The sequence below is a fragment of the Ailuropoda melanoleuca genome, chromosome 4, assembly GCF_002007445.2.
Source record: "Ailuropoda melanoleuca isolate Jingjing chromosome 4, ASM200744v2, whole genome shotgun sequence".
NCBI classification, from domain to species: domain Eukaryota; kingdom Metazoa; phylum Chordata; class Mammalia; order Carnivora; family Ursidae; genus Ailuropoda; species Ailuropoda melanoleuca.
Window position 1 is genome coordinate 131,313,815 of NC_048221.1, and position 26,893 is coordinate 131,340,707.

A 26,893-nucleotide genomic window follows, 5' to 3' on the forward strand; every position below is an offset into this window, starting at 1 on the left:
TCGAACTTACAACTGTGAGATCAGGAGTTGCGTGCTCTACTGATTGAGCCAGCCAGGCACCCCTTTATTTTATGTTATTAAAATTGAAATACTTTTCTTTCAGGTAAAAATAACAGAAAGTATTTCTGAAATTCGGGAGCTTGAGAATATAGAAGAACACCAGTCCGTAGATATTGCAACGTTGGTAAGATGCTTTTCCTCAGTTTAAATGTAATGTTAAAGGATGAAATTGTCATTTAGGTTAACAGCATCTCCTCTCAGCCTTTTTTTAATCCTTTTAATTGGAGCTACTTTTTATGATTGCTGTCTGCATTTGCAAATGAGGTAGGAACTCCCTGGCTTATGGCATTCAAGTTCCTTAATGTTTTGTACATGTAACTTGCATGCATAATAATTGATTTCGTCTTCTACTACATGTAATAAAACTATCAAAACTTACACAGTGTGCTTCTAACAAGTGGCCTTTCAAACTAAACTGTCTAGCATGGTGTATTTCACAGTTAATCAGTATTGATATTAATGGATATCTTTTAGTCAGTTGTAGTTGGTCTCTGCATTGTTGGGTTTTTTCCTCCCAAGAAACTGGTTTTCATTTTAATTTATCACACATTTGTTAGTATATATTTTTTTCTCAAGGAGCTGTTTATGACATTAAGCTTAGCTTCTCTGAGTTACAGTAAGCAGTGCATTAGATCAGCTGGGGTCTGGTTAAAATGAATAAATATTTATTAAGTATCCACTTTGCACCAGGCACCATATTAAGTGCTGGGGGATATCACAGTGAACAAGACACACAAAGTCTGTTGGAACTTTCCATGAATGAGAATTTGTCTTCATTTTTTATTAGTAATCTTGTTCATTGTTTATTTTTCTGCTTTAATTCCTTAGATTTCTTAAAGGTATGGACTATGTCCTGGTCATTTTTGTTTACTCAGCATCTAACATATTGTCTGGCACTAGTTTAAGTACACTGCATTTTGAGAGAAAGAGTAACTAGATAAAATAAAAGTTCTTCCATTTGATTATGACCTCAAGCACAGTATAGTTTGTCTCCCAAATGTCAATCTTTTTGTTGAATCATTTTCTTCTACTTCCTGCTTTATCACTAAGGGTATGAAAATATACTAGTAGTCTTTGTATTTGTCTCTCATCAGAGTGCCTGAAGCCTTTAGTGTCTCCTCTCTCAGAATTTCGTACTGTTTTTCTATTTCATAACTTAAGTATTTTAATTAATTCCATATGCTCTGTAAATGTAACCAGGAAGATGAAGCTCAAGAAAATAAAATCAAAATGAAAATGGTTGAGAAAAATATGGAACAACAAAAAGAAAATATGGAACATCTTAAAAGTCTGAAAATAGAAGCAGAAAACAAGTATGATGCAATTAAACAGAAAATTAATCAGCTCTCAGACCTAGCAGAACCACTTAAGGTATATGTTATTGTTACTCTGTTATATGTGTATTTTATGTTTTAGTTGTGTGTTCACGCTGTACTTGCTAGATATTTCCCTAATAGAATTTATGGTCAAATGTAAATATAACCACATAAAATGGTATATAAACCAAATTTTCATCAGTAGGTCAATTAGAATTAAACACTTCTGTTCGTGTCTTGGACCATAAATTGCCAAATTTGTTTCCCCCGGAAGATTACAGCTTTTGTTCCCTCTTTATTTTGTGATTTTCTTCTGTTTTTAGAACCAGAAGCAGGGATATCTTGTCCGTCTGTTCTGTTTCTGTGCTCATCTCCTCTGTTGTCCCTCCTTTTTTTCCTTCAGTAATTCAGGCATTAGTTACATAAAAATAGAGTCATATATTAGATATAAAAGCCAATTTGAAATAAAATGCTACTGAATTCTTGTTTATTAACGTGTCTGTTAATGTTCCAACCTCAATTAAACTGGCTTTTTTTTTTAACATATGCTTTTTGAAACCAAATTTAGGAAAATAAAATTATTTAACAATTAAATTGTGTACATTTCCCTGTGTTGTTTATTAGCTTAGTTATCAATAGCTTATTGTCATTATCATTTTTATAAATAGCTCAATTATTCTCAGAAGTTTAAATTTTATTCATAAGACTCTGAGAAGAATGAATAGTATTTTTTAAGAGTCTGAGAGGGGTACGTTGATGATACAGTTTCAACATACTCCCTTTTTTTGGCAGGAAAACTACCCCCTTTGAATCAAAATGTATTTAGATATTTGAATAGCTTAAAAGAATTGTGCATATAACTTTTACTATACTTTGACCATTGACAATTTTAGAAAACCTAACTTACAGAGTTGAGAGAATATTAAAGGAAGGTGCCAGACGTGCTGCCTGAAAATAGTTTGCTGTGGTCTCTTTGGAGCCGCCGTCCAGGGCCTGGGATCCTGCCTGACATTACAACCCAGGGCAGCGTAACTCTTCTTTATTTGCAGTAAGAATAAAAAATGGAAAAATAGACTGATAAGTTATCTGATTAAGAAAAATGTAAAGTTTATTTTTTTTAAAGATTTTGTTTATTTATTTGACAGAGAGAGAGCACACAAGCAGGGGGAGCAGCAGACAGAGGGAGAGGGAGAAGCAGGCTCCCCGCTGAGCAGAGAGCCTAACATGGGGCTGGATCCCAGGACCCTGTGATCATGACCTGAGCCAAAGGCAGAGGCTTAACTGACTGAGCCACCCAGGCACCCTGAAGAATATAAAGTTTAAATAGTAAAACAATGAGGAAGGAAAATGTATTGAAGATAATGGTGAGAAAAATAATTAAAGCATTTGCTGCAGGAAATAAAAAGGCAAAAAGTCTAAAATAAGGCAAAATTAGTTTTTTTAAAAAAAAACTAAGAGTAAGAAATATTTAAAAATGTCAGGAATAGACAAGGTAGAATTCAGGACTCAGGAATTAGAGCAGTGAAGTCACAACAAAGGTAGGATTAAAAAATATATAAATATTTAAGATTTTATTAATTTATTTGACACAGAGAGAGTGAGAGAGCACAGCATGCAGAGCAGTAGAGGGAGAGGGAGAAGCAGACTCCCCTCTGAGCAGAGAGCCCAGACACGGGGCTCGATCCCAGGACCCTGGGATCCTGACCTGAGCCAAAGGCAGGTGCTTAATCAGCTAAGCTACCTGGGCTCCCCAGGATTAAAAATATTTTAAATGGGTGAGGGATGGAACAGGGTGACTTAAAATCAAAATGATGAAATATATTAAAACAATATAGAAAAGGAAAGATTAAGACCTAAATTATTCATCCCAGGCAATTTAAAATTCAAAACAAGAAATGACAAAGAGTAAGTTCTGTTCTTTTAGGGACCTCTAGGCTAACACAACTCTGGAATTGGGAGCTTGAATAAGTTTAAGAGAGAAAATATGGGCAGAAGGCAGTAAAGATTCTTAATCTTAGCTCTTTGCCTTGGTTGCAAATAACTGAAAGCCAGCAGGTGAGTCCTTCAGTGAACTCACTTGCAGTCAGCCGGGAGCCACGGGGCGTTTCCTCTGCAACGTGGGGTCACACTAGCCCATCAATAACAACAGGCTAACAAAATAATTTAATTCCTGAGATCCTGCCATGGTGATGTATTAGCAGCTTTAAGGTGTAATCTGTTTGCTTTCAGGACAATTGTTCATGTTGTGTCAGGGGCCGTGAGGAGTAAAGTACTCTGTTTAGATATATAGTCCCTGGGGGCGACTGGGTGGCTCAGTTGTTCAATGTCTGCCTTTGGCTCAGGATGTGATCCTGGCATTCTGGGATGGAGCCCTGCATCAGGCTCCTCCGCTGGGAGCCTGCTTCTTCCTTTCCCACTCTCCCTGCTTGTGTTCCCTCTCTTGCTGGCTGTCTGCCTCTGTCAAATAAATAAAATCTTAAAAAAAAAAAAAGATATATAGTCACTGATTTTGATACAGGGACTATTTTTCTCCCTTTGAACAGTTTGTTTTGATTTATACTGCAAACTTAATGCTTTAGTTTTAGTTGCAAATTAAATTTGTTGGACGGGGAATGTGACCCACCTCGAGCCTACAAAGAGAGATGGTCTACGTTATTAGAGTAGGAAGGCCTCACACTTTCTGATCTAGAGAGTTTGTTTGGATCAAGGGTGACTGTGCTTTTAAAAATTCCAAGGTAATGTTTTATAGTTTTTTAAAACCTCATAATTGATACAAGTTTATATGAAACAAGTGGCAGTAATAATACTGTAGCAATTTATGTAATGTCGCTGAGTAACCAGTTACCTTAGACATCCAAGAGAATAACATTTTTTAATGATTATGTTCCTTCTGCCATCCCAGCCTGTTTTTTAAAGGCTGTTAACTTCTTAAAGGTTACAAGTGCTACAGGTTTAGGGCTACATCGGACTTTAATTTTAGACCTAATCCCTCCTAGTCCTGACCTTACCCAGGACGGGTGTCATTAACTGGCTGTTCCTATCTGTAGTCCTTTATTCCATCAATAAAATGAAATAAAATACTCTCTTGCTTCACTTTTGGTTTTAAATCTGATGGTACCCAGGACAGACATTTATGAAGTACACAAGGACATCCCAAACACTCATGGTAAATGTGGAGGAAGGGGTAGTGATATCAGAAAATCACTTTCTTTTCATCCTGTTTTATGAGTTAAGTCCGGACCTTTCCACAGTTGGCGGGGAGGAAATATTAACCAGCGCAAACGTGGCCTGAAACGCTTTACCCTTTGGCTCCCTGAAGCAAATGTGGGCCTATTTAGTGTGAAAGGTCCTCCCACAAGTGATTCGAACACTTAGTGTTCAACCATCCTGTTTCATAAGCTACTCGGTTTTCTATGTGTAACATCTCCTACTGCATCAATTGCAGCCATTTTTTAAAATTCTGTTTGAAGTAAAGGAACAGCTTTTTTCCATCCTTGATATAACAATGTTTTTAGTTTTAATAGAACTCTTTTATAATCAGACATCTACCCTGGGGGATATTTTTAGCAGTATGAACAAGATGCAATAAATTGTAGTCTAATGATAGAAGATAGCTTATATCCTGTGTTATATGAGATAAACATTTTCAGTTTTTCGATACTTCACAAGTGTTTTTCCTTTTGGAATACTTCCAAATATCCTGTGTTTTTACTGTTTTGGTTGGTGTTTATTTCTTTCTGAGTTTCTGACTAACTCTTGAGGCCGACCGTGGTCATCACAGTGTGTATGACTAGTGCTAGGCCCAAAAAACAAACCAACAAACAGTAAAATTTAATTTGGTGGTCCTTAAATCAGGAGACTTCTATTATTTTTTAAGATTTCTTTAATATTTATTTATTTGACAGAGAGCACAAGCAGGGGGAGCAGGAGAGGGAGAAGCCTGATGTGGGGTTCGAGCCCAGGACCCCGGGATCATGACCTGAGCCAAAGGCATACGCTTAACTGACTGAACCACCCAGGCACCCCAAATCAGGAGACTTTTAAAAACAGTTTTATTGAGATATAATTGATGTATAGTGAATACACATGGAAGGGCACAGTTCAATAAGTTTCGACATGTATAAGTTATGAAACCACACAATTAGAGAATGGAGCGTGTCCTTCATACTCAAGTTTCCCCAAGTCCCTTTGTAATCTCTCTCTCCTCACCGCCCCCTTGCCCCTAATTACCAATCTGCTTGCTATTACTATAGTCTACTAGACACTTTCTAGAATTAAGTGTAATGGAATCACACATTATGTACCCTTTCTGTTTTTTGGTTTGACCTTTTTCAGAACATAATACATTGCCTAGCACATATGTCTACACTATATTTTGAAAGTAAATAGAATAAAAGTTATTCTTTTTGATTATGATATTCATCCATATTTTTACTTGAATTAGTAATTCATTCCTTTTTATTGCTGAGTAGTATTCCGTTGTATTTGCTGTATCACAGTTGGTTTAGTCATTTACCTATTGAGAGATATATGGGTTTCCAGTTTGGGGGCTATTACAAATAAAGCTGCCTTGAACATTAGTGTATAAGTCTTTGTATATCAAACTAAATGAACAAACTGCCGGTCTAAACCTTCTTTTGGGGGTTCTTAAATCGATCAGAATTTTAGCGAAGATTTTTTTTAAGTTTTTATTTGAATTCCAGTTAGTTAACGCACACTGCAAGATTAGTTTCAGGTGTACAGATAGTGATTCAACACTTCATACAACACCCTGTGCTCATCACAAGTGCACTCCTTAATCCCCATCACCTATTTCACCCATCCCCCACTACCTCCTTTCTGGTAACCCTGGGTTTGTTCTCTGTAGTTAAGAGTCTGTTTCTTGATTTGCCTCTCTTTGTCCCCTTTGTTCATTTATTTTGTTTCTTAAATTCCACATAACAGGGGCGCCTGGGTGGCACAGCGGTTAAGCATCTGCCTTCGGCTCAGGGTGTGATCCCGGCGTTATGGGATCAAGCCCCACATCAGGCTCCTCTGCTATGAGCCTGCCTCTTCCTCTCCCACTCCCCCTGCTTGTGTTCCCTTTCTCGCTGGCTGTCTCTATCTCTGTCGAATAAATAAATAAAATCTTTAAAATAAATAAATAAATAAATAAATTCCACATAACAATGAAATCATATAGTATTTGTCTTTCTCTGACTTACTGTGCTTAACATAATACTCTCTAGTTCCATCCATGTTGTTGCAAATGGCAGGATTTCTTTTTTGTGGCTAACATTCCATTTGTGTGTGTGTGTGTGTGTGTATACACATCACATATTACATACATATTATATATATATATATATATATACACATATCACATCCTCTCAGAGATTTTTGATCCATGTTTATTCATTAGTCTTTGATTCTTGTGATGTATTTGATTTTTTTTTATGACTATATTGGCCTTATAAAATAAGTTTGGCAGTGTTTCCCCTTCCCTTTTCTGAAAGTTTTTGCAGATTTGGAATTATTTATTTTTTACACATATAATAGAGTTTACCAGCAAAGCCATCTTGGCCTGTAATTTTCTTTGTGGCCTGTAGTTTCTTAATGGATTCAGTTTCCTTAGTTGATACTGAGCTATTTGAATTTTCTACTTAGGGATTTTATTGTCTCATTGAAGTTCATCACATGTATTGAACATGTAGTTGTTCACAGTTTTTCATTATTGTCCCTTATAAATCTGAACAACAGAGAGAAAATAAACCAAGCAAAAGAAAAAAAAAAGTCTGAAAAAATGAATAACACTTTAAGGACCTGTGAGACTGTATAACCAAAGATCTGACATTTGTATCATTGGAGTCCCTAAAAGAGGCCTAAAAAAGTACTCCAAGAAATAATAGCTGCACCCTTCTCACATTTGGCAAAAAGTCTGAACTTACCGATTAAGAAAGTGTGAGTAAACCCCAAACAGGATAAACCCAAAGTAACCCGCAATAAGACACATCATAGTCAAACTAATGAAAGCTAAAGAAAAAGTCTTAAAAAACACCAAGAGAGAGACTACCTCTATGGGGGCAGGGGGGTGACTATTTGAGTGATAGCCAGTTTCTCATCAGAAACCATAGAGAGACTACGTGGAAGTAACACATTTTTCAAGTGCTGAAAGGAAAGACCAGCCAACCCATAATCTAATTGCAGCATAAATATCTTTTATCAGTAAAGGAAAAATTAAAACATTTTCAGGTGGCGGAAAACTTGGAGAACGTGTTGCCAGCAGACTTGCTCTAACAGAATGGCTAAAAGCTCTCTAAATAGAGAAAAAACAATAAAAGAAAGAATTTTGGAACATCAGGAAGGAAGAAAAACAAGTTAAACATACATAAATGCAGTAGACTTTTCCTTCTCTTGAGTTTTTAAAATTATGTTTAAAAGCAAATAAAATTTTAATAATGTCTGAGTGATTCTAAAATATGTAGAGGAAATATTTAAGACAATTATTTTAAAAAATAAGGAAGCATAAAGGGCTGGAATGGGAGGTAAGATTTGTATGTTTATAATCAAGCTGGTAAAAATTATGACCAGTAGATTATGTTGTTGAATATATAATACAAATATAATACCTGGAGCAACCACTAAAAAAGCTATTCAAAGAGATACACTCAAAAGTACTATATATAGAGAGAGAAATCAAAATGGAGTTCTAAAAAAATGTTCAAGTAACCCACATGAAGCAGGAAAAAGAAGATAGATAAAAAGACAATCAAATGACTTAAGCTTTAATTATATGAAAAATTACATTAAATGTAAGTGATCTAAGTAAATAATTGAAAGACAGATATAGGCACAGGGCACCTGGGTGGCTCAGTCGGTTAAACATCTGACTCTTGGTTTTGGCTCAGGTCATGATCTCAGGGTCATGAGATTGAGCCCTGCATCAGGCTCCCATGCTCAGTGCAATGTTTGCTTGAGACACTCCCATCTCCCTCTGTCCCTCCTCTCACTCACAGGCCTATCTCTCTCTCTAAACCTTGAGAAAATAAATAAATAAAATCTTTACAAAAAAAAAAGATATAGGCAGATTAAGTTAAAAACATGACCAGGATATATGCTATCTACAAGAAGGTCAATTCACGTGTAACCTATGGACAGTTTGAAAATAAATATATGGAAGTTTATGTATCTTACAAATAATAATCAAATGAAAGCAGGGGTACCTATATTATAATCTGATAAGGTACACTTCGAAATAAAATTACCAGAGGCAGGGGCGCCTGGGTGGCTCGGGCGTTAAGCATCTGCCTTCGGCTCAGGTCATGATCCCAGGGTTCTGGGATCGAGCCCTGCATCGGGCTCCCTGCTCAGCAGGAATCCTGCTTCTCCCTCTCACACTCACCTTGCTTGTGTTCCCTCTCTTGCTGTCTCTCTCTGTCAAATAAATAAATAAAATCTTTAAAAAAAAAATTACCAGAGGCAGCGAAGGACATTATATAATGACAAAAGAGTTAATCCACCAAGAATACATAGTAATCCTGAGTGTGTGCACCAAAGCAGCAGAGCTGCACCGAACATATAACCTGCAAAATATGATAGGACTCCCTCATAATTGATAGGACAGAAAATCAGTAAGGATTTAGAAAATTGAACAGCACCATCAACCTACAGGATCTAATCAATACTTAGAGAAGACTACTAACACCAGCAGAATACACCTCATTTTCAAGTGCCTGTGGCACGTATACCAAGATAGATCATCTCCTGGACCATTAAAAAACCCAACAGTTTGAAAGAATTGAAATTATATATACGGTGTGTTTCCTAATCATAATGCATTCATACTAGAAATCTTTAATAGAAAGTTCTTCAATTAAAGGTCTTTTAATAGAAAGATAATTTCCAAATACGTGAAACTTAACATCCTTCTAAATAACCCAGGGTCCAAAGAGAAAGTATTGAGAGAAATCTTAAATTATTTGAGCCAAACAAAAATGAAGATTATTTATCAAAATGTATGGAATGCAGCTAAAGCAGTGCTGAGACGGAAATTTATGGCACTGAATAATTCATTAGAAAAACAATATATAAATATCTTTTTTATATGTTATTCACAGTGACCACATGGTGTTTACTTATTCTGGAGATGCAAGATTGTTTCCACTGTATTATTAGGCTGAAGAAGAGAAATCATATATCAATTAGTGCAGGAAAAATATTTGATAATATTCACCCATTCATGATTTTTTTTAAAGCCTCAGAAAAATAGAAATGAATTTCTTCAACATATTAAAGACCAGAAACAACCTAGTTAGCATGAAGGTAAAAATGTTTGTCTCACTACATTTACTCAGTGTAGTTAGTATTGGAAGTTTTAGCCAGTGCAATATGGCAAGAAAAAGAAGTAACAGTTACACAGATTGTAAAGGAAGAAATAAAACTCTATTTGACATGCCATGATTGTCTACTTAGAAAAAAACCTCAAGGAGTCTGCAGGAAAACTGCTAGAACTAGTGAGTTCAGCAAAGTCACAGAATACAAGATAAACGTAACGAAAATCAATTGTATTTTTATACACTAGCAATGAACGCATGGATGCTGAAATTAAAACTACAACACCTTTCACAGTTCCTCAAAAGAAATGTTTCTGTTTACATCTAACAAAATATTTAGGACTTGTATTCTGTGTACAGAATGCACACTTGTCAACCACTACTTCTGTTTCTATAGATTTGCCTATTCTAGGCATTTCATGTCAGTGAAATCATACAATATGTGGTCTTTTGTGACTGAACACTTAGTATAATGTTTTCAACGTTTATCAGGTGTACCAGTAGTTTGTGACTTTGTATTGCCTGGTAATACGCCATTGTCTATCACATTTTATTTATCCATTCATCAGTCGATGGTACTGTGGGTACTACTGCTATGAACATCCATGTACATGTTTTTCTTTCTCTTGGATAAATACCTAGGAGTAGAATTGTTGGGCTACCTGCTTATGTTACGTTTCAAGAAACTCTGAAACTATTTTCCAAAAGTGCACCACTTTACATTCCCACCACCAACATTTCAGTGTCCGTTTCTCCACATCCTTGGAATCCAGCACTTGTTATTGTGTGCCTTTTCTATTTAACCATATTGTTAGGTGTGAAATTTTTTTTTTTAAAGATTTTATTTATTTGCGAGAGAGCACAAGCAGGCACGGGGAGGGAGAAGCAGACTCCCCACTGAGCAGGAAGCCTGACATGGGGCTTGATCCCAGGACCCTGGGACCATGACCTGAGCTGAAGGCAGATGCTTAACCCTCTGAGCCACCCAGGCATCCCAAAGATGAAATGTTCTTGTGGTTTTGATTGACATTTTCCTTATGTCTAATATTGTTGAGCCAGTTATCATGTTCTTATTGCTCATGTGTGTATCTTTGGAAAAATGTCTAATCAAATCTTTGCCCTTTTTTCACTTGTATTATGTGTCTTTCTTGTTGAGTTTTAAGAGTTCTTTATGTATTATGGGTACATGTTTGATGTTTTTGATGCTGTAATGAATGTTACAGATTTCAATTTTTAAATTATTCCTAGCATATAGAAATATTACCTATTTTTGTTTTGGCTTTGTATCCAGTGAGTTTTCTAAACTTATTAATTTAAAAGCTTTTCCTTTGAAATTTCTTCATACATAATCATCCTTTTTTTTTTTTTTTAAGATTTTATTGCTATATTTGGTAGTGGGGGTAGGACAGAGAGAGTGGGAGAGAGAATCCCAAGCAGGCTCCACACTCAGGACAGATCCCCATGCAGGGCTCAATCCCACAACTCTGAGGTCATAACCTGAGCCGAAACCAAGAGTTGGGTGCTCAACTGACTGAGCCACCCAGGCGCTCCAGTCATCTTTTTTAAATGTGGTTTTACTATACTACGGTTTTTATTTCCTTTATACATTTTAATTGAATTAGCCTGGGCCTGCAATACAGTGTTGAATAGAATGGGACTAGACATCCTTGCCTTGTACTTGGTCTTAAAAAGAAAGCAGTTGGGGTGCCTGGGTGGCTCAGTCATTAAGCGTCTGCCCTCAGCTCAGGGTCCTGGGATTGAGCCCTGCGTCGGGCTCCCTGCTCTGCTGGGAGCCTGCTTCTTCCTCTCCCACTCCCTTACTTGTGTTCCCTCTCTCACTGGCTGTCTCTCTCTCTCTGTCAAATAAATAAATAAATAAAATCTTTAAAAAAAAAAAAAGAAAGAAAAAAGAAAGCACTTAATCTTTAAAAAATGGTTAGCTGCTATTTGTGTTTTAATTGTTCTTGTTCCTGTTTCCTCTGTTTTTCTTTTGGGATTAGCCTAGTAATTTTTAGTGTTCCTTTTCATAATCTCTTCCACTAGTTTTTAAGCCACAGCTCTTTTCTTTTTCTAGGGGTTGCTGTTCTTTGTAATATGCATCTTTACCTTATCATGTCCACTGTTATTTATTTGTAAGGTGGTCTTGGGATAGCTTCTTTACAATTACAGTTTGTGCTAAAATTGTAAGGTTATACTTCCAGAATGATGACTAAAGAAGTCAGTGGTAAATTTCTTTGCATCCTTTTCTCTTCCACGCTGACTCACCTCTTTAAAAAGCCAGATCACCTCTGGAAATATCCAGCACTTGCATTGTTTTAAGTCTTTTCAGGCTTAAAACTTTGTGACTTTCCACAAAACTACCTTGTTCACCAAAGTAAAGTTGAAAGCACCATAATATATGGGGACTTCATGTTAGGATTTGAATATAAGGATGTGACTTCTTAATTTATGGAAACCCCCCACTTCCGTTCATACACCTGGCTGTGAGCTCTGACATTTGCCTCTAACACATAACCCTGTCCGCTTTGTTGTCAGTTTTGTACCTATGCTGGTAATTTTTTTCTAAAAGAATCTTTTCTTTAAAGATTATTTTGGCTTTCCTCAAACAGGATGAATTAAACCTTGCTGATTCTGAAGTGGATAACCAAAAACGAGGGAAGCGGCATTACGAGGAAAAACAGAAAGAACACTTGGATACTTTAAATAAAAAGAAACGAGAACTGGATATGAAAGAAAAAGAACTAGAGGTTATCCAGCATTTTTCTTTTATGTTTTGTTTACAACCTTAGTCAGGGCTGTTGAAGTGTCTTCCTTAATGTTGCCTTTCCAAATACAGAGACGTGGTCTGAACATCCATTTTGTATAGAGTGACAGCTATTTCCATGAATCAGTGAGACTGCTCACCATGGGGAAGGCTTTAGCTCAGACAGCAAGTCTAATCTCATGCTTCCGAGTGATTTGGAAAGTGACACTTGGTCTCAGCTGCCTAGCTCCTTCAATGCCCAGTTGGCAAATGGATAGCAGCTTTATGTCAGAAAAAGGCACCAGTTCCTCCGAGTAGCATGGGTGTAGACTGGGCTGGAATTCAGCTCCTGCTTACTACACACCCTTGTTTGCAGCTGTCAGCAGCAGCCCTGTTTTTAGATGAGACGTTGAAGGCAAACTTGGTCTAACTAGAAGAGATGGATTCCAGCTCTTCTTAGGAAAATGCTTTAAACTCTGATCTCTTGTCTCACTTGTTTATGTCTTATATGGAATGTTGTGAATATAAAATAAGTACTATGTGTAAAGGTGCTTTGAGTTTTTAAATATTTTAAAAATACAACAGTCTTTTTGTTTGTGTTTTCAGTACTATTTGGTGTTCAGAGGCCATCCTAAAACACAGAAAGCTGTCTGACCTCAGTTGTGAAAAGTGCCACACTTTCATAACTGCCACTTTAAATTTGTTTCACTAGGAAGATACGGAGATTTTACAGATTATTAAAGTTGTGCATAGTAATGCAATTTTCTCTCAAAGATTTATAAAGAGTCTAGACTCTCTTCTCAATATAAGGCTTAAAGAAGTAACATTGATAGTAAAAGTAATTAAAATCTAAAATCCTGATCCTAAGCTCAGAATTTTACTTTGCGTTTGTGGGCCCAAGTAGTACAATGAATTACTGTATCAAACACAAGTTTTAAAGATATTAAACATCTGTAACCTTAGGAGAAAATGTCACAAGCAAGACAAATCTGCCCAGAACGGATAGAAGTAAAAAAATCTGCATCAATTCTGGACAAAGAAATTAATAGATTAAGACAAAAGATACAAGCAGAACATGCTAGTCATGGAGATCGAGAGGAAATAATGAGGTAAGTGGTTGGTAGCTTTTCTACTTTATTTTTCATACATACTATTAAGACATAAAAAATAAATGTTTATATATAAATCTTAAATTTGGTTTGAGTATTGCTTATAGTTAGAAGTTATAACCAAGCTAGTTTTATAGTTATAAACCAAGCTAGTTTTTTATATCTGTGTTATTAATAATGAACTCACTGGGGCTCCTGGGTGGCCCAGTCAGTTAAATGTCCAATTTACGATTTCAGTTCAGGTCACGATCTCATGGATTATGGGATTGAGCCCCGTGCTCCGTGGGGAGTCTGCTTGGGATTCTCTCTCTTCCTCTCCCTCTTCCCCTCCCCCCACTCAGACACTAATTCTCTCTCTAAAATAAATAAATTGTTAAGAAAAGTAATAAACTAACGTTTTTTCTTCTGAATCATAACAAAATTCATTATAGAGTGATATTATAACATAAATGCCATTTTATACCTATAAGATTCATACAGACAAAAATGTTCAGCTTCACAAGCAATTAAAGGAAATGCAGATCAGAACCATTAGAAACCATTTTCATGTATGTCAAGATGAAAAAAAAAATGTCAGTCTCATGTCAGTGGGATTTCAGTGAAATGGATATTTTTAAGAAAGCACAGTTTCTCAAGCAAGAGTACCTTGGTTTGAATTGCAGTTCTTTTTCCAGTTGTGGGACTTTTGCAAATTACCTAATCTCTCTGAACCTGTATTTTCTGACCTGTAAGTTAGGGATACCTATAGTTGTAGGGTGCTTATGAGGATTAAATGAGTTAGTCCATAAGAAACAATATGTAGGGTACATAAAATGTTAGATGTGATTATTATTAAAGTTTTTCTGAAAAGCATTAAGGCAGTTTATGTCAAACGCCTCCAAAAATTTCAATTTGGCCAAGTAATTTTGTTGTTATAATCCAAAATGAGAAAAGCAATTTGTGCCCAGGTATGTTTATTGTAGCATTATTCATAATGCTGGAAAATTAGAAATTGTGTACAACTGTAGGATGCTGGTTGAATTATAGTAGAAGATTACATGTTACACTTTATGAAGGAGCTTTTCATCATAAAAAGCTCAGGAACAGGAATGATCTCAGTTCTGTTGTCAGAAACAGTGAAAAACAATGGGAAGAAACACAAACATAGTAAGAGTAGTTTTTCTTTAAAATAGATTACACCTCACGTTTTGTTTTTTTTAAAAGTATAATCTCCACAAACTGTAAGGGACTCGTAAGCATAGGGAAAAAACTGAGGGTTGCTGGAGGGGAGGTGGGTGCGGGGATCGGGTAACTGCGTGATGGACATTCAAGATGTAATGAGCACTGGGGGTTATATAAGACTGATGAATCACTGACCTCTACCTCTGAAACTAATAACACACTATATGTTCATTGAATTTAAATAAAAGAAAAATTTTTTTAAAAAAAGTAAACACACACACTCACACAAATAAAGTATAATCTCCACTTTTTTTCCAGGGAACAGTTTTTCTTCAGTCCTGAGGGACTTGGCTCCTTCCACCAGCCTTACTGGAGGTCGAGGGGCACCACCTGCGGGCCCACATCGGGGTGGGGGTGTTGGGTCCTGTGGTGCCTCCCAAGAGCGGAGCCTGGCTGCCCTGCTGTGACTGGCTGGCTCGCACACACCTCAGGCAGCACATACCTGTTGAAGACACTCACTCTGGCAATGTCCCTGACACGAGGGCCTCTACCCTGTCCCGAATGAATAGCCAACTTCCTAATGGCCTTGTCCCGGTCTGCACGATGGGCGCAGCTGATGCAGCAGAGGGGCCCTTTGTGGCACATCCAGTATTATTCCTTCTTTTCTCGGTCATCTTGGGAGTGAGGACCTGAGAGGGCCTTCCCGCTCATGTTTTAAATTCAGTGTAAAGGGGCACACCGCGAAAAGTGTCTGCTTCCTCTCCAGTCTCCTCTCTACCACTTTTCTCTCTTTTTAACTAATTAAATTTTTTAACTATGCTTTCATTGTTTATGTGAATGCAAGGTAATGGGAGCATATGTTATTCTTCATTCTTGCCAGATACAAAGGGTAGCACAGTAAAAAAACTGTTGTACAGATGCTTTCTTTGATTTAGTGATACATTGTAGAGACTTTTTATGTCAGTGCACGGGCATTTTCTCATTGCTTTTTATAATTACATGGTATTGAATCATCTCCTACTGATGGGTAGTCGAATTCTAATCTAATCCCTTGCTGTTATAAATGGTGATCGCAGTAAATAATTTTGTACATGTGTCTTATTGTACAGTCGGGTGTTTTAAAAGCATCGACTCCATTTTGGAAGACTCCCTTCTAGGGACTGTGCTTGTCTGTACTCCCAAGGACAATGTGCCTGAGAGCCTGTTTCCCCTCAGCCTAAACAGCGTGTGATAACCTTAGATTCTTTTTGGCAACGGGTAGATTTCCTTTAAAAAAAAAAAAAAGAAAAGAATATAGCTCAATGTAATTTTAATTTCCATTTCACTTATACTGACTCTGGACATCTCTTTATGCCTTAAGGACCATTTATTTATATCTTTTTCTGTGAACTTTCTATGTACTTCTTCACTTTTCTGTATTTTTGGTGTGAAGAGTGTAGTTTATCTTTTTCCAAAGGGCTCCGTAGCTATTTGAAATTGTGTTTGTCTTATAATTAATTGCATCCTTAAGAATGGCCATGTGAAGTAATGGGCTTTGTTTTTGCATCTTCAAAACTGTTTTCTGTAGCTTTTGAATTTGAAGGGGTAGTTCAACCTGATAGAACATTCTTTTTCTCCTGTTTATGATGAGTGATGTAACTTGTCCAGAACGTCAGATTCTGGGATCCTTTCCTTGGTGTACACTGTTTTTTTTTTTAATCTGTAAATTTATCTTATCTCTTAAAATTTCTCGTTTGTATTTTACTTTTACATACTTTCTGTGCTGTTGTTTCATTGGTTTTGTGTAGGGCTCTGATGTCCTTTGTCTTCTCTAGTTATTTTGTCTAGCCATGGTACCTTTTTCCCCATGGTTTTGCTTTTCTCGTTTCTGATCTGTGTCTGTCAGTGTTTTCTGCATGATCTCTTCTCCCCTGTCCATCATGCCCTCACTTCACCTTCATATCTTTGTTCTTTTTGTCCAGCCCCTCTCTCCCCCAGCTCGGATTCTTCAGGTTCCGACTCGCTGCTGCCTCTTTCCCCGGTTATCACCTTCTGTTCTCTGAGTACTTTGATTCATCTATTCTTTCAGTTCTTTTCTTTCTGTTTTGAGATGTCTCTTCTTGGTAGCGCTTATGTCATGTTCTGTTCTGTTTTAATTCTTGGTTTTCAATTACAGTTTTCATCAGCTTTGTAACCATATTGTTCTGATGAGTTTTCTTTGTCTGTAGGGGGCGTCGTGCTGCTCTCTCCCAAGCCTCTTTCGTTAACATCTGTGTGTGGAGACTGTACTTGCACCTTTTGTGTTATTCATTTTTTACATGGATTTTCCTGGACTGGGCATTTGAATGAGCTTGGGTTGGGGAGCTGTGGAGCCTTGGCCAAGGATGCCTTTCAGACTCGGTCAAGAACCTTCTCTCCTCTGCTTCACCAGTGAGCTGTTGCCCTTTGTAATAGCACTTCTTAGGGACCCTGGGTTCTCTGCCTGTTTGACCTTGTCTTGTTCAGGCTGGGGTTGGCAGATCCTGATACTCACCCTGTGTCCCTCTGTTCTTGCACTGGCGTCTGTCACTAAGGGGAACATTTCTGGCCTTCTGGTGTGATCCCTTCACTTTTAGAAGGTGTGTATTTGCTGGCATTTTCTAAGATCTGCCAGTCTGCCACCACCACCACCCCCTCCCCCCAGGAACTTTCCTCATGTACTTTCTCTGCCCTCTCCAGGACCTGGACTTGTCTCCTGCCCAGCTCTGCATGCAGCGCTTTCCCTTCGGGGCAGTATGTGCTCATTCTGGGAGTATAATTTGCCTGGAGACAGGACATCTGCTATTGCTGGGCCCCTTGGCACTCCCTGCACTCTCCCTTCTTCCCCATTAAAAATATTTAAGATTTTACTTTTCTTTATGTTTCTTCGACTGACACTTACTGAATTAATATTTTTTCATAAAACAGGCAGTATCAAGAAGCAAGAGAAACCTATCTTGATCTGGATAATAAAGTAAGGACTTTAAAAAGGTTTATTAAATTGCTGGAAGAAATAATGACTCATAGATACAAAACATATCAACAATTTAGAAGGTAAGTGCATTTAAAAATATTACCACGTATTTTACATTTTCATATTTTTTTTGTTTTCTATTATCCCTTATAAATAATAAAATTAAATTCAAAGAACTTTACACGATTCAGTGAAAGAAGAAACTGCCAAGGGCGCCTGGGTCGCTCAGTTGGTTAAGCGTCTGCCTTTGGCTCACAGGTCATGATTCCAGGGTCCTGGGACAGAGCCCCGCATCAGGCTCCCTGCTCAGCGGGAAGCCGGCTTCTCCCTCTCCCCCTCCTTCTGTTCCCCCTCTTGCTGTCTCTCTCTCTCTCTGTCAAATAAATAAAATCTTAAAAAAAAAAATAGAAGAAATTGCCAGTTCTTCCTTAATTGGCCGGTACTTAAGGTCATGTGATTTAATCAGCAAATTCTGGATTGGAAGACTTTTAAAAAGCGAGCTTATCCGGTTTTTCTACTCCATTAGATACCCTTTACTAGGTAACTCAGGGGTGGCTGTTCAGTCTAGGCTCACATAGGTCCTTTGAATGGGAGCTCCCTGGCTTTGAAACAGCCTGTTGCACCCTTGGACACTGCGTGTTGTTAGGGATACAAGTTTTTGATGGGACCTGTTGAGGCAGTATCTCAGTTTATGATGATGGATGTAGACTCTGATTTGTTTGCTGCTGTGTCTCCGGTTCCTACTACTGTACCTGAAATATAGTAGAAAGTTGATATATATTGGTGGAAAGAATGAACACAAGATCAGAGAAACTGGATATTATATGTACCTGGAAATACTCTCAGGGATAGATTGACCCCAGTGAAAATCACAAACAACAGAAATAAACCAGAGGTCAGTTTATAGGTAGGGATGGCCCTTGACCTACTTGGAGTCGAGGCAGTCCTAGTCTTTGCACTTAACCTCTATTTTCCCCAGTGTCATTCCCTCAATGACCTGCTTTTTACCTGTCTTTATACCCAAAACTCTATAATCCTGAGACTATAGAATTAAAAAATATATATATATATATAATTTTTATATATATTTATCTCTCTCTCTCTCTCTCTCTCTCTGTATATATATATATATCTAGTATGTATGAGGAAGTTCAGTTAATGCCATAAAGAGAAGTAGGCTTTGCATGTTTGGTCATATTCTTTAACTAAACTGTAGGTTAGTTTTTGAAATGTGTCCTTCAGTTTTGTAAGCATGTTATTAGGACTTCACGTGTATAGGATTTATTTTTATCCTTTTGAGGTTGCTTGTAAGTTTCATTAAATGGGACCTGAGCGGCTGGTCCAGGACCAGCTCTTTCCTGCCTGTGAAGCAATGCCCTTCGGGGCACTCCACTGATACCTTGTGAGTTAGAAGGCTTCTGCCTGTGGGAACTGGGACTGTTCCTGGCTCCAGGTGACCTGTGGGGATTGCTTCTGCTGCTTTGGGATGTTTGTTGCCCCACCCTCACACACACGCAGAGAGAGTTCTCAGCTTGAGACTCGGCGCCCTCTGTCGGTCCTCTGGAGTTCTCTCTGTGCTGTGCTCCTAGGCTTTGAGACTCGGAGCAGCTGGGCCTCCCCAGACTCCCAGCTCTGTCTTCTCTAACAGGGAGACATCCAGGCTCCGCCTGGGTTTTCGCTTCCCTTCACTCTTTCTGTAAGTAGTGATGTGGGACATCTGTAAGGCTCAGTTCATTCGTTTCCCCTATTTTAGAGATCATTTTGACTGGAATTGCCTGTACTGTCTGATATCCAGTCTGAAAACTTGTTTATTCTGTCTAGTGTTTTGTATGTGTCAGGCTAAGACTACAGCCAATGCCTATTTCTATATCTTTTTCAGAAGCAGTGGGGATTGTTTTTATATTGTTTCCAGAAAATTTATATTCAAAATATTGTATATAAAAGTACTCATCTTATCGTTTATTACCTTGATATGTTTCTTCACCACTGACATGTTTTATCTTCATTATCCAGTCTTAGGAGTAGAATAAGAATGATCAAATCTTTAAAATTGTTTATCTCTTTACACTGGAGATCTTGCCATTTTATGAGGACAGTCTCTCTTAGACATCCCATGTATGGAAGCAGTTGAGGAATACTTATCAGTAGTGGAAGAAAGAGAAGTTAACAGAAAGTTCTGAAAACCAGTTAGCTGTGGTTGCTGTGTCACAAAAGAAAACTCAAGCTATCAGTATTTTCTGGGGTGAAGATTAAATGTAGTTACTCTGAAGAAATACCTTAGTCTCATTAAGGAACAAAGATGTTAAGAAAAATAGGAAGTCTCCTCCCATCTAGATCTTATTTTGTAAATACTGTTCCCCCCCTTGGAGAAATGGCTGATTCCAGAGCTGGGCAGAGAAGGTACAGATGAGCCTCTTGCTCTGCCAGAAAGTAAGAAGTGCTCGGAAGAAACGGGGACTCATGATAAAGGGACATAAGAGGCAGCCTGAAGAGGCTCCCACTGGCCAAACCTGGGCCCGTGTGAGGGCAGGAATGGATGGTAACCCCATGAATAAAATAAGAATCTGTGACTCCATCCTGATAAGGGAAGGAAGGGAAGGAAGGAAAGGAAGGGAAGGAAGGAAGGAAGGAAGGAAGGAGAGGAAGGGAAGGAAGGAAGGGAAGGAAGGAAGGAAGGAGGGAAGGAAGGAAGGAAAGGTCCTCCTTAAGGTGGAATGCCATGTGATAAATGGAGTTTGCATTGTGCCAGGCTGTGGGGAAGGTAGTATAGGTACAGAACGATTAAGAGATTGTCCTCACCCTTAATGTCTCCATAAATCGAGAGGAGATATGCAAATGAATAGGTCATTTACTGATTATCTTAACACTTCTAGAGTTTAATGTCTCAAGAACAAGATTTATGTCTTCTGTATTAGGGTGATTCCTCATATAAATTGCTGGAATTGATTGATATATTCATATGGACTGGCTGTAATGTAATAGAATATATTAAATATGGGATAGCATCTTTGTTCATTCTGTGATGTTTGTTTATTATAAAAAGAAATGAAGTGGCAAGAATGTGGGGACACAAATAAAATATAAAGACAAGGGGAAAAAAATCTTAAAATCCTACCTATTAAATGGGCAACCAGTGTTAACATTTTGGCATATTTCTCTCTGGTCTTACATGCTGGTTTAAAGATCATGACGAATAGACGGTTTTTTTATCTTTATATTCTTTTTAATGTGCCCCTTTTCTTTATTCCAAGGTGTTTGACTTTACGATGCAAATTGTACTTTGACAACCTACTGTCTCAGCGGGCTTATTGTGGAAAGATGAATTTTGACCACAAGAATGAAACTCTGAGCATATCAGTAAGTGTCTTAACTCTTTGTGTGCTACTTATTTGGAGAATTAGCTGCTGCATTTCTTTTGATAATACATTGATAAGCTTTAATCTGTTGTCTTTGGAAAACAAAGAACTCACTTTTAAGTTAAGGCTAGTGTTTGCCAGAGTATTGAAAATTAAATTGATCTCACAGGCTAACGCTGCCATTGTACACCCCCCCACCCAGACAGCCACCAAGAAGATAGCTAGGAATTTTATTTTCAGTGATAAATGTTTACCCTCTTTCCACTCCACAGGTTTCTTTTTAGAATTTGTAGAGCATTTTAAATTATATGGGTTATTGTAGACTTAGAAAGTCCATAGACCCTGGAAATCACTATAAGGAACCAAGAAAGGATTTCTCAGAAGGATGTTCTATCCCTTGTAATTGTCTTTGTACTTATTTCTGAAGGTGTCTGTAGATCCAGCCTCTTTTGGAAAAACAAAGCCACCATATTCAACTTTGCAGAGTCTGCGTTTGTGGATTCTTTCATGGTTGTATGCATTGAAAGAGGGAGTATGAGAGATAGCATTAAAAATTATGTATTCTGGGGCGCCTGGGTGGCACAGCGGTTGAGCATCTGCCTTTGGCTCAGGGCGTGGTCCCGGCGTTGTGGGATCGAGCCCCACATCAGGCTCTTCCCCTGTGAGCCTGCTTTTTCCTCTCCCACTCCCCCTGCTTGTGTTCCCTCTCTCGCTGGCTGTCTCTATCTCTGTCAAATAAATAAATAAAATCTTTAAAAAAAAAAAAATAAAATAAAATAAAATAAAAATTATGTATTCAGATGGTCAAGAGCAACCGCCCGCTCTAAATAATTGGGGCAAAATTTTTAAGTAATTGCTTACTGCTCTTAGTTGCCATAAATTTTATACTTCATTTTAATACTTAGAATAAATGATAATTTATAATACATACACACAAGACTTATCTAAATTTTTTAAAAATAATAATTAAAGAATGACAGTGCATTTAAAAATGGTCAGAACGCTTAAAGAGGAACTTCATAAAGTATCCAAGTGGTGAATAAGTACCTGAAAAAGTGCTTCGTATCATTACTCATCAGAAAAATATGAATTTGCGGGGCGCCTGGGTGGCGCAGTCGTTAAGCGTCTGCTTTCAGCTCAGGGCATGATCCCGGTGTTATGGGATCGAGCCCCACATCAGGCTTCTCTGCTAGGAGCCCGCTTCTTCCTCTCCCACTCCCCTGCTTGTGTTCCCTCTCTCGCTGGCTGTCTCTCTCTGTCAAATAAATAGATAAAATCTTAAAAAAAAAAAAAGAAAAAAGAAAAGAAAAATATGAATTTGGGTCACCTGGGTGGCTCAGTCAGTTAAGCGTCTGACTCTTGATTTCGGCTCAGTCATGATCTCAGGGTTGTGAGATTGAGCCCCACGTCAAGCTCCATGCTCTGCGTGGAGTCTGCTTAGAATTCTTTCTCTCCCTTCCCTACAGCCTCTCCCCTCTCTCCCTCTCTAAAAAAAGAAAGAAGGAAAAAAGAAAAATACGAACTTACACCATAATAAATGACTATAATACTTCTCCCAGTGTGACCAAAACAAGCAACACCGATAACATCTGTGTTGGTGAGGGTGTGGACTTGGAACTCTCATACCTTGCCAGCAGGCATATAATTTGATAGAACTAATTTGGAAACCTGTCTGGCAGTGTTTATGAAAGCAATTCCACTCTTCAGAACTCTTCAAAAACTGATAAAAATTCACCTGATTAAATGGTGGTGATTAAAGGCAGAATAGTTGTTACGTTTTGGGTTTTGTAGTGACTGGGAGAAAACACAGGGTATCTGCTGAGATGCTAGGAATGTTCTGTGTCTTGATCTGAGTAATTAACCAAGTAATTGAGCTGAAAACTTAAGCTTTATCTTCCTTACTGTATATGAATTATACTCTAATAAAAATGAAAAAAAGAAGAAACTCTTAGGAGTGTTTGGATAATTTATCCCCAGAACTAACCATACAGGACAACCGAAGCTAGCCCTTCTGACATTATCACCCCTGTTATTTAAGAATCCTTTAGTTCTATAGTCTTCGTTTTACAAATAAGGAAACTGAGACTAAAGTCCCATGATAAGTTAATAATAGATCAGGGATAAAATTTAGATCTTCGCAATTAACCTAGGGCTTCACTTATTAGAAGTGATACAAAATACAATTTTGGAGCAAAGGACCACATCCTGTTACTTAGTTCTTGGTTTTATGTGGAGTAGTTTGGTTGGTTGGTTGGTTTGGTTTGGCTTTTTACTACTTAGTTGCTTTTTCATTCAGATTTTCATAGATTCAGACTTATGGATGATAAAAATTTCAGTGTATGTTTAAATTCAGAATTTTTTATAACCCTTTCGTAAATGAATGCTACTTGAGAGACACATAATTTTCAAATAGTGGATGTGAAAAATATGTGTGTCTGCTAAAACACTTATGGTAAAACTTTATGATAGACAAACTGACGATGCCCCGTTTTTCCACCTTATGGGTATACATGTATGTCTGGAATTCTGTCCAAATGAAATAGAATTCCTTCTAATGTTATTTTATACTGTCTCCCCGAGGATATTGTGTGAAAGAGTTTGTTATTAATTTTATTAATTGCTTTTTTATTGTCCCTCTGAGCCCTTATTAAGAGAAATTTTTAAAAAAGATTTTACCCATTTCAGTTCGTTGCTGCTGTTATTCCTTGGCCAGTGTGAGCTTTAAGTTGGTTCTGTTGTCTTTTTGACGTTCAGTAATTACTTAAAGCAGCTTAACCACTAGATGTCACTGTAATCCAAGTAACAAAAGATTATTTTAGCACTTAGCAATGTTTGAAAAAAGAAATAAAACAATTTCATTCACAGTAGCATTGAAAATAATAAAATACTTAGGAATAAATTTAACCAAAGCGGGTTAAGAAGACAAAAATCCCACGTTTATGGATCAGAATTAATATTGTTAAGTAGATGTCATTTCCATATCACTAAATGATTTTATTTATTTATTTATTTTACTGTAAACCCATTCTTTTCTAATGCTAGCCACCTTTTTGTAAAGAATTTAGTCTGATTTTTGCTCCACTTTGTTTTTTAACTCATTTAAGGTTCAGCCTGGAGAGGGAAACAAAGCTGCTTTCAACGACATGAGAGCCTTATCCGGAGGAGAACGTTCTTTTTCCACAGTTTGCTTCATTCTTTCTCTGTGGTCCATTGCTGAGTCTCCTTTCAGATGCCTCGATGAGTTTGATGTCTACATGGTAGTGTTAAATTTTGAATTCTCAAATTTTTGTTATTGTTGGAAATGTGTATTTTGAAAAGAAGCAATTCTTTCCTTAGTTTTAGTTTTCCCCATAAGAGAAGGGATCCTGCCATGACATTTTAGTCTGTGAGAGGTGGTAGGGAAGAACTAAGAATTCTGGTGCTTTCCCTGCTACCCTAGAGACCCTGTCCTGGGCTTCTGCCTCTTCCCTAGCCTATTCCACCTTCCATTTTCACAGTGGTAAGCGTTCCCTCACCCTTGCTTGGACCAGAAGAGCAGCAGATACCTCCCAAGGGGCAGGAAAATCTGACTTGGAAATTATAAACCAAGGATTAACCTCTGCCACTGCTTCCCCAGAGGACTTTGGACCTCGGTTTCTTCATGCATAAAATAGCGTCATTAATCTTTCCTACCTCACAGGGTTACGGTGAGACGCTCCAGTGAGGTCTTACGTGTAAATGCCTTACGATGGCGGAGGCAGTGTGAGCCCTCACCAACCAGCCGTTAACCAGGCTGTGTAACTTCTTCATGCCTTTTTCTTTCCTAAGCCCACTGTAATCTGGGTTTAGACTACAATACTCCAGCAAACCTTGTGTAGCAAAGATCATCAATGAACTTTTAGTATTACTTCAATTCTTTCAAGTATTTGGCACCAGAGACCTCTCTTCTGTCTCCTGTGTGTGTCTTCTTGCCAGTTTCCGCTCTCCTCTTCTGTTTCTAGTGTGTTCCAAGTTGCCTCCTCTAATGCCATTCCCCTTAAATGTGTGAGATCCTCTTTGTTTTTTATACTGTTGTTGATTTTCCTGGGTGCCATACCCTCCCTACACCTACACACTAACACACACACACACAGTCCCCGGCACTACCACCTACATCTGGGTACTAGCAGATCTGAGTCCTGACACCTCTCTTGCGCTCCAGATCCAGATGCCCAGCCACAGTTAGACTTGTTAGGCACAGCCATGCCTCAAGCTCAGCAAGTCTTCCACTCGGAGCCTCTTCCTTTTCCTGAATCCCCTACTTTGGTGGCAAATTGCTGTTACCTACCTGGTTACCTCTCACTGCCAGACCTTTGATGTATCTGTGATCCTTCCTTCCTTTTTACTTGCCCATCACGTCTGACCTTCCGAGTCTCTGCTCCTTCCTGTTAGTTTGTCCCTGTCTCCTCACCCCCTACCTGTCGTAACTGCCTCCTGCCCAGACTCCCAGATTTTAATCTTGCTTCTTCCTTGGTCCCTCCCTCACTGTGTGGCCAGGTTTATATTTCTAAAATGAATCTGCTCATGGTCACTTACTTGTTTAGGACTCTGTGGTAGTGAATTATCTTATCTGGGATGAATGTTTAATTCTTTGGGTAACTGTGAGATCCTGCATGAGCTAATGTCTCCGCACGTCTGTGGCTGTCCTGAGCTGCTTGTGATTTTCCAAACACTGTGCCTCTGCCCATTGTGCCTGCTTTGTGTACGTCATAGTCCTACTCATCTTTCCAGACTTGGTTCGGATGTGACCTTTATATAGCCTTTGTGACCACCAGGCAGGGTTTAGGAACCTCTCAGAGCTCCCTTGGCACCAGCCTACACCAACTCATACTATTATTTTTATATTTTATAATATAAAACATATTATTATGTAATTTTATATTATATACGTTTTACTATTTTATTCATTTTCACTCTGAAGTTACCACTATGTGGTGATATTTCTACCCACCCGATGCCTAGCCCATAGTAAGTACTTACAAAGTGCTCATTTGTGGAATTTATACCTGAGTCCTGTATAACCAAATCCTTCAGTCTCATTTTTCCCCTATGATACCATTGCTGCAATTGGTTAGAAATTCCTCTGAGAATTGGCTTCAGAGCTAATTCAGAAATCACAGAAGAGGATTGTTCTTACCAGGCACTCAATTTTGTTTGAAATGCCATTTTGCAGTCTTATCACCCATCTTATTTGTCAGATTTAATTCTGAAAAACTTCTTTCTCATTCAGAAACTTAGAGGTTCTTAATCAGAATGGCCTTTTGCCCCATTGGAATTATTCAGAAGAATGTACCCAAGTTCTGAAAACCAATCCGAAGCAAATACATATATTTTGGTGGTTTGGAAGCTTTGTTATTAAATGATAGGCCTCCAGGGCAATGTTTTGAAAGGACAGCATTCTGCTTGTGCAAGCTCTCGTTAGTTTCGTTAACTTTAAGTTAGACTGCTTTACAGATACGCCAGAGGAAGAATTTCTATAATACAAGCCATTGAGCAATATAATCAGGACGTTGGTCCTGCCTCCAAAACAGTGTGTTCTTAACCACCAGGCTGTCCTGCCATGGAAGGTTCAGATAGACATTAAAGATACATGCCTATAAACACATTTGGTTATGTTTTCAACTTCTTAGGAGTTTTCGAGGTACTTTGTTTTTTTTCTCTTTGTTATTTGAACTCAGAAAACGTAAGCCCACAGTTTTAATTTAGTTTCAAAACTTGTCATAATGAAGCATTATTTTTATATACGGTGATATGCTATTTAACTTATTTTAAAGTTTGAATTGAGGAACTGGTTTATAAATTTAAATTGGTTCAGGGAGCCTGGGCGGCTCAGTTGGTTAAGCATCT

The 26,893-nt window shown here is 38.0% G+C and overlaps 1 protein-coding gene across 2 annotated transcripts in view; it reads left to right on the top strand.

Moving 5' to 3' along the window:
• The window catches only part of SMC6 (structural maintenance of chromosomes 6), a 70,430-nt gene that overhangs the window by 41,466 nt on the left and 2,071 nt on the right, over positions 1-26,893 (top strand). For both annotated transcript variants that reach the window (XM_034659878.1, XM_034659877.1), the window contains exons 19-25: positions 104-184; positions 1,261-1,431; positions 12,298-12,435; positions 13,395-13,540; positions 17,627-17,752; positions 20,924-21,029; positions 24,133-24,285. In XM_034659878.1, coding sequence (XP_034515769.1) covers positions 104-184; positions 1,261-1,431; positions 12,298-12,435; positions 13,395-13,540; positions 17,627-17,752; positions 20,924-21,029; positions 24,133-24,285 — 921 coding nt within the window. The remainder of the gene's footprint in view (positions 1-103; positions 185-1,260; positions 1,432-12,297; positions 12,436-13,394; positions 13,541-17,626; positions 17,753-20,923; positions 21,030-24,132; positions 24,286-26,893) is intronic.